The sequence below is a fragment of the Salvelinus sp. IW2-2015 genome, linkage group LG11, assembly GCF_002910315.2.
Source record: "Salvelinus sp. IW2-2015 linkage group LG11, ASM291031v2, whole genome shotgun sequence".
NCBI classification, from domain to species: domain Eukaryota; kingdom Metazoa; phylum Chordata; class Actinopteri; order Salmoniformes; family Salmonidae; genus Salvelinus; species Salvelinus sp. IW2-2015.
In genome coordinates this window covers 3,141,814-3,150,805 of record NC_036851.1, presented here as the reverse complement: position 1 = coordinate 3,150,805, position 8,992 = coordinate 3,141,814, and the positions used below count along the sequence as shown (strand labels likewise).

The following is an 8,992-nucleotide window of genomic DNA, read 5'->3' as shown; positions in this document are numbered from 1 at the left end:
GCTGCTGCTAGTCACTTCACTCTTACCTAGATAATCAAAAGTCAGTGGACACCAGTTCGATGAACAGCTCATTCCAAAACCATAGGCATTAATATGGAGTTGGTCCCCCCTTTGCTGATATAACAGCCTGCACTCTTCTGGGAAGGCTTTCCACTAGATGTTGGAAGGGACTTTCTTCCATTCAGCCACYAGAACATTAGTGAGGTCTGGCACTGATGTTGGGTGATTAGGCCTGGCTCGCAGTCAGCGTTCCAATTCATCCCAAAGGTGTTCGATGGGGTTGAGGTCAGGGCTCTGTGCAGGCRAGTCAAGTTCTTCCACACCAATCTAGACAAACCATTTCTGTATGGACCGAGCTTTGTGCACGGGGGCATTGTCAAGCTGAAACAGGAAGGGCCTTCCCCTAACTGTTGCCACAATGTTGGAAGCACAGAAACGTCTAGAATGCCATTGTATGCTGTAGCGTTCACTGGAACTAGCGGGCCTAACCCCAACCATGAGAAACAACCCCAGACCATTATTCCTCCTCCACTAAACTTTACATTTGGCACTAAGCATTCAGGCACGTAGCATTATCCTGGKATCTGCCAAACCAGATTGTCCGTCGGACTGCCAGATGGTGAAGTGTGATTCATCACTCTAGAGAACGTGTTTCCACTGTTCCAGAGTCCAATGGCGGCAAGCATTACACCACTCCAACCGARGCTTGGCTTTGCGCATGGCGTTCACAGGCTGTGTGAGGCTGCTCAGACACAGACACCCTTATCATGAAGCTCCTGACGAACAGTTATTGTGCTGACGTTGTTTCCAGAGGCAGTTTGGTAACTCTGTAGTGAGTGTTGCAACCGAGAACAGACGAWTGTTACACGCTACGCTCTTCCACACTCGGCAGTCCCGTTCTGTGAGCTTGTGTGGCCTACCACGTCACGGCTGAGCCGTTGTTGCTCCTAGACGTTTCCACTTCCCATTAACCGCACGTACAGTTGACCGGGGCAGCTCGGCAGTAATTTGACAAACTGACTTGTTGGAAATGTGGCATACTATGATGGTGTCACATTGAAAGTCACTGAGCTCTTCAGTAAGGCCATTCTACTGCCAATGTTTGTCTATGGAGATTGCATGGCGGTGTGCTTGATTTTATACACCTATAAGCAACTGGTATAGCTGAAATAGCCAAATCCACAAATTTGAAGGGGTGTCCACAGACGTTTGTACATATATAATGTAGCTACCTCAATTACCTCATAACCCTGCACATCGACTCGGTACTGGTACTCCCTGTACAGTGTATTCGGAAAGTATTCAGACCCCTTGACATTTAACATTGTTACGTTACAGCCTTATTCTAAAATGGACTAAATAAAAAGCCCTCAGCAATGTACACACATTACCCCATAATAACAAAGTGAAAAAAGTTGACATTTTTGCAAATGTATTCAAAATCAAAAAGTGAAATTCTATTTACATAGTATTAAGACAATTTGCTGAGACTCAAAATTGAGCTCATGTGTATCCTGTTCGCATTGATCATCCTTGATGTTTCTACAATTTGATTGGAATCCACCTGTGGTAAATTCATTTGATTGGACATGATTTGGAAAAGCATACACCTGTCTATATAAGGCCCCACAGTTGACAGTGTATGTCAGAGCAAACACCAAGCCATGAGGTRGAATAAATAGTCCATAGCGCTCCAAGACAGGATTGTGTCGAGGCACAAATCTGGGAAAGGGTACCAAAACATTTCGGCAGCATTGAAGGTCCCCAAGAACAGTGGCCTCCATCATTCTTAAATGGAAGAAGTTTGGAACCACCAACACTCTTCCTAGAGCTGGCCTCCCAGCCAAACTGAGCAATCGGGGGAGAAGGGCCTTGGTCAGGGAGGTGACCAAGTACGTGATGTTCACTCAGACAGAGCTCTAGAGTTCCTCTGGGGAGATGGGAGAACCTTCCAGAAGGGCAACCATCTCTGCAAAACTCCACCAATCAGGCCTTTATGTTAGAGTGGCCAGACGGAAGCCACTCTTCAGTAAAAGGCACATGGCAGCCCACTTGGAGTTCTCCAAAAAGGCACCTAAAGACTCTCAGACCGGTTGGGATGGTGTTCGTCGGCTTGCAAGCCTCCCCCTTTTTCCTCCAAATATAATGATGGTCATTATGGCCAAACAGTTATATTTTTGTTTTATCAGACCAGAGGACATTTCTCCAAAAGTACGATCTTTGTCCACGTGTGCAGTTGCAAACCYTAGTCTGGCTTTTTTAATGGGGGTTTTGGAGCAGCGGCTTCTTCCTTGCTGAGCAGCCTTCAGTTAGTCAATATAGACTCGTGTACTGGGATATAGATACTTTTGTAACCGGTTTCCTCCAGCATCTTCACCAAGAGTCCTTTGCTGTTCTGGGATGATTTGCACTTTTCGCACCCAAGTACGGTTCATCTCTAGGAGAAAGAACGATCTCCTCCTGAAGCAGTAGTACACTGCGTGGTCCCATGGTGGTTATACTTGCGTACTATTGTTGTACAGATGAACGTGGTACCTTCAGGCGTTTGGAAATTGCTCCCCAAGAATGAACCAGACTTGTGGAGGTCTAAAAATAATTCTGGGGTCTTGGCTGATTTCTTTTGATTTTCCCATGATGTAAGCAAAGAGGCATGAGTTTAGAAGGTAGGCCTCGAAATACATCCACAGGTACACCTCCAATTGACTCAAATGTTGTCAATTAGCCTATCAGAAGCTTCTAAAGCCATGACATCATTTCTGGATTTTCCAGCTGGTTAAAGGCACAGTCAACTTAGTGTATGTAAACTTCTGAACCACTGGAATTGTGATACAGTGAATTATAAGTGAAATAATCTGCTGTAAACAATGTTGTGTAAAAATGACTTGTGTCATGCACAAAGTAGATGTCCTAATCGACTTGCCAAAAACAGTTTGCTAACAAGAAATTTGTGAAGTGGTTGAAAAACAAGTTAATGACCCAACCTAAGTATGTAAACTCCGACTTAAACTGTTTATACTGCGATCATGTGACAAATCATGTGACACTTAAATAAAGTCCACCTGTGTGCATCTAACTCATTCTGTGGACTTCTGAAAGTAATGGTTGCACCAGATCTTATTCAGGGCTTCATAGCAAAGCGGTGTGAATACATATGCACGCACCACTTTAAGAAAACATGTTCACTTCACCAATTTGGACTATTTTGTTCTATGTCCATGACGTGAATACCAAAATGAAAATCAATTTAAAATAAATTACAGGCTGTAATGCAACAAAAAAGGAAAACGCCAGGGGGTGAATACTTTTGCACGCACTGTATACTCCTATATATAGCAATGTTAGTTTTACTCTTTATTTGACATTTGTTATTCACTGTCACTATTTCAATTGTTTTTATTTTGTCTTTAACTCTGCATTTTTGGAAAAATTCTCTAAGTAAGCATCCACTGGTTTAGTCTACGAAGCATGTGACAAATAAAATTTGATTTGGTCTGAAATGTTAAAGATGGCAGTATTATGCGCCAACCGCATATGAAAGATCTCAAACAAATAGGAAACAATGACATTGGAGATGATTTGCTTTGCCCTATGACTGTTGTAATACCCAATCAAATGTCTCCCAGAAACCATGATTCACAGTTCCATRACTTACGTGGTGAAGAGCTTCAGTTTGGACTCGATGCTTCTGTGCCTCATGCACATTCTCGTCAAGGCTGAGCCAATCTCTTTTGTCGCCCCTGGAAAACAATGGAACAAAAAGACAACAAACCTATCAATTAACAAACCTTGACAACAACAATGCCATATTACAAGTGTGTTGAAGCAAGGAAAGTTAAGCATGGACTCAAATGACAAAACCATTTAAGAAGAATCCACAGCTTTTTCTACGCTATCATGGTCTCACAAAAGCAGTACACTTAACACAAGTGTCAACGTGCACAGGATACAACAGGTGTAAAACTGTACAGTGAGAGATCTTCCAACAATGCAGTGATGATGATAATACAAATAAAAAATACTGTGATAAAAAATAAAAACCGGAACTACGACGCGATTTAGAAACACGAGAATGCAAGTATATACAGGTCAATGCCTGTACCTTATTCAATGTGAAGGGGTACTAGAATGGTTGAGGTGGGTTTATAAGTGACTGGTAGTAGGATCCAACTGTAAACAGAGCTGAAAAGTGAATGGTAGCAGGAGTATAAAAATACTTATGTTAATGTCAGGGCTCAAAAGAGCTACAGTTTTACTTGAAAATGTGCCTAAATATACACACACACACAGTTGAAGTTAGAAGTTTACATACACAGAGTTTGGAGTCATTAAAACTCATTTTTCAACTACTCCACAAATTTCTTGTTAACAAACTATAGTTTTGGCAAGCCGGTTAGGACAACTACTTAGCGCATGACACAATCCCGCAGGTGAAGAAGCTGGATATGGAGATCCTGGGCTGGTGTGGTTCAATATAGTCTACAATTATTAGGCCGATTGGACGTACTGCCAAATTCTCTAAAATGACCTTGGCAGAGAAATTAACATTAAATTCTCTGGCAATAGCTCTGCCGATTGCACACTACCTCAAAATGTGAGACATCTGTGGCATTGTGTTGTGTGACAAAACTGCACATTTTAGAGTGGCCTTACNCAACCACTCCACAAATTTCTTGTTAACAAACTATAGTTTTGGCAAGTCGGTTAGGACAACTACTTAGCGCATGACACAATCCCGCAGGTGAAGAAGCTGGATATGGAGATCCTGGGCTGGTGTGGTTCAATATAGTCTACAATTATTAGGCCGATTGGACGTACTGCCAAATTCTCTAAAATGACCTTGGCAGAGAAATTAACATTAAATTCTCTGGCAARAGCTCTGCCGATTGCACACTACCTCAAAATGTGAGACATCTGTGGCATTGTGTTGTGTGACAAAACTGCACATTTTAGAGTGGCCTTACATTGCCCACAGCACAAGGTGGACCTGTGTAATGATCATGCCATTTAAATCAGCTTCTTGATATACCACACCGGTCAGGTGGAAGGATTATCTTGGCAGAGAAATGCTCACTAACAGGGATATAAACAAAATTGTGCACAACATTTGAGAGAAATAAGCTTTTAGTGCTTATGGAACATTTATGGGATATTTTATTTCAGCTCAAACATGGGACCGACACTTTACATGTTACGTTTATATTTTTGTTCAGTGTATATTCTGCCCTATGGAACAAACAAAAATCTATTTCCTTAAACCACTGCTGAGATATAGATGGTCACACTGCAAATTGAACATCAAATTATAACCTAGTATGTCTTCCTTGCATCATTAGGATGAGTCCAGTTTAACGATGAAAGCAAGCAACCCCGTTGTCAGTTTTCATTGCAGCAGCATCAGGTCCCCCTCTAGACTACTCATTAGGAGGAGGTTAAAGACTCCAGCTATTAGCTCCATCAACCATATGTTTTTTMGACAGCTACATAAGAGGCTTGAGTGAGTGACAGACTTTCACTTCTACTGCTTGTCATATCAAGCTTCCCAGACTTTCTGGACAACATTATCTAAGATATCCATTGACGAAATCAGACAAATGGATCCTGCAAATAAAAATGTGGTRCTGCTAACCCAACTGCTGCAGGCTAGATACGTCTGGAAGCAGTCCACTGACAGACTTAAAACACATTGGGTAAAATGGCACATCAAACATTTCACAGCACCAGATCTATTTCTSCAGGGGGCTGTTGTGATGTATAGAGCGAGAGAAATCACACAGGACCCAGTGTGGCTTATCCAGCCCAGCCCTAAACCCCAGAGCCCTTGCCCTGTGCCTCTTTAACAAATAGYCCATTGTAGCATCCTGTCACTGAATACAGAGCACTTCCTATGAGACGGCACAGCTCGCCAAGCTGAAAGAGAAGATAATACCGCTTTCTGTGGTAGAGGAAAAAAGTGTGTGAGAGAGAGAGTGAGTGATGAGGGACAGGGCAAGAGGACAGAGATTCTCCACAATCCCTAGTAGTGATATTCCTCCCTCCACCCTACCCWCTGGGCAGGACTGTGTCCATAGAAATAGAATACTGTCTGTATTTTTGAAAGTTATACATTTTGACTACTTGATTGCTGACATGCAAAACATTTTGGGACTATATCAACAATGGKCTAACGAAACAAATACCAGAAGACAGTTTTAGCAGCAAAGGATGGACAAATATTTATCTATTTTGTTTTAATATGTTAATGCTACATACACAGCATCCTATGTACATAAGTGAACATTATAAAAAGTCATTTTTCTAATAAAACAATGGCCAGTTTGGGTCGTAGTTGCAAATATTTTTGTAAAAACTAAAACTGTCTGGCCTGCGAATTCATTGTTTTTTTTCAATATGACACCCCTGGGTTAGAGTATCTATGTTGCAGCTAATATTTTAGCAAGCTAAAACACAGAGCAGAACGTTAGCTTAGCTACTGCTGCGGGAGGATTCATGTCATTTTTTGTTGGCTACAGCTAGAGATGCAGGTTTCATTTGGTTAGCTAGCAAGACATTTGAATCGCTTCGCTAACTAGCTGTGCTGAACAGTCAGCTATCTCAGATTTCAATCAAATGGTTTTGCATCGATCAAATGGGGCGGCAGCTTGTCAAAACGTGGGTTGGACTAGATGCATTGGCAGGCAAGCTGCAGAAGGAAGACAACTCACTATTACCATCGTTATCAGTGCAAATTTGACAGCCAACTAGCTAACAAGTTTATCTAATGTTCCCTAGTTAGATTTACCTCATCTGGCTAGCATTAGCTGTTGATGTGCATAGGCAACAGAGAGAGAGCCTACCGTTTCATGTTTGTTGATCAATAGGACTGTGAAGTAGCGTGAACTGGGAGCGACCGCATATAATAAGAGCCGAATCTATTTATAAAATATATTTAAAAAATAAGATTGAATAATCAAAAGATTTAAACGAATAGAATTAACAAATAACTAATAAACTTCCGGCGCGCATAAGAGATGGCCGCCTCGCTTCGCGTTCCTTGGAAAATATGCAGTTTTTTGTTTTTTTATGTTTATTTCTTACATCGGTACCCCAGGTAATCTTAGGTTTTCATTACATACAGTCGCGGAGGAACTACTGAATATACGATTAACGTCAACTCATCATCGTTCCTACCAGGAATATGACTTTCCCGAAACGGATCCAGTGTTTTGCCTTCCACCAATACAATGGATCTGATCCAGCCGGCGCACCCTGTGCGACGCCGAAAAAGGGGCAAACGAGGCGGTCTCGTGGTCAGCTTCAAGACGGGCACATCGCGCTCCACTCCTAGCATACTACTCGCCAATGTCCATGCTTCTTGGACAATAAGGTGATGAAATCCGAGCACGGTAGCATTCCAGAGAGACATCAGGATTGCACGTGCTCTGCTTCACGAAACATGGCTAACTCAAGGGACGCTAACGGAGTCGGTGCAGCCAGCTGGTTTCTCATGCATCGCGCGACAGAAACAAAACATCTTTCCGGTAAGAAGAGGGCGGGGGGTATGCCTTATGATTAACGAGAAGTGGTGTGATCATCATAACAACACACAGGAACTCAAGTCATTCTGTTCACCTGATACGAACTCCTCCAATCATAATGTCGACCGCATTATCTACCAAGGGGATTCCTTCAATCATAATCACAGCCGAATATTCCCCCAAGCAGACACATCGATGGCCTGAACGAACTTTATCTGACTCTTGTAAACTGGAAACCACACACCCTGAGGCTGATTCATCGTAGCTGGGGATTTTAACAAGGCATCTAAAACAAAAACTCCCTAAATTCTATCAGCATATCGATTGTGCTACCAGGGCTGAAAAACCCTAGATCATTGTTTATACTAATTTCCGCCGCACGCATATAAGGCCCCCCCCGCCCCCTTTCGGAAAAGCTGACCACGACTCCTATTTTGTTGATTCCAGCCTACAAACAGAAACTCAAACAACAAGCTCCCTGCGCTCAGGTCTGTTCAACGCTGGTCCGACCATCTGAATCCACCTTCAAGACTGCTTCGATCACGCGGATTGGTGGAATATGTCGCTCACCGTTCCAACACAAATATGCTAACGGACTAATATGCGATTCCGGTGAGCGCAGTCATGTAGGAAGTGCATTGACGATTCGGTACCCACAGCAACGACTATTTAAAACATTCCCAAACACAGAAACCGGTGCGATTGGGAACGGCAGCATTCCGGTTGTTGAAACTGGAAAACCGACATGCTTAACGTTCATAGCGAGGCTCTACGGTTAACCAGGGCAAGGGTGACCGGACTGGAAGCTATGACCGGATACAAACAGTGTAGCTACTCTCTCCGCAAGCGAATCCAAACAGGCTAAGTCCCAGATTACATAATACAGAGACAAAATCGATCGCAAATTCAACACTCAGAACACCTAAAGAGGTAATTCTGGCAGGGTCTACAGTCAATCACGATTACAACAAAAGGAAAACCATCCCCCGTCGCGGACAGGATTGTCTGCGCTCCAGCGACAGCAAAGACAACTTTTTGCCCGCTTTAGGATACAAAATACACAGTCCACTGACACGGCCCCCTACCAAAAACCTCGGGCTCTCTTCACTGCAGCGAGGGAGTAGAAAACATTTAAAACTGTTAACCCGTCGCAAGCGGGCGTGCCAGGCCCAGAACGGCTTTCCCAGCCGCGTCCTCAGTAGGGCATGCCGCGACCAGCTGGCTGGTTGTTCACGACATTATTCAATCAATCTGCTATCCCAGCTCTGCTGGTCCCACATTAAGAGGGCCCACACTGCACCGCCTGTTTCGTCGTTCCCCAAGAAAGCTAAGTAACTGAAGCTTTAAACGCAACGCCCCGTACCGGACACTCACTTCCATCATCATGAAGTGCTTTGAGAGGACTAGGCAAACCATGATCACTCCACCCTACCGGACACCCCAATAGACACCACTTCCATTTGGCGTACCGACCCAAT

At 43.3% G+C, this 8,992-nt stretch overlaps 1 protein-coding gene across 3 annotated transcripts in view; it reads right to left on the bottom strand.

Annotated features, from left to right (window-relative positions):
- The window catches only part of LOC111969667 (protein MTSS 2), a 110,734-nt gene that overhangs the window by 50,603 nt on the left and 51,139 nt on the right, over positions 1-8,992 (bottom strand). For all 3 annotated transcript variants that reach the window (XM_023995828.3, XM_023995829.3, XM_023995830.2), the window contains exon 4: positions 3,653-3,737. In XM_023995828.3, coding sequence (XP_023851596.1) covers positions 3,653-3,737 — 85 coding nt within the window. The remainder of the gene's footprint in view (positions 1-3,652; positions 3,738-8,992) is intronic.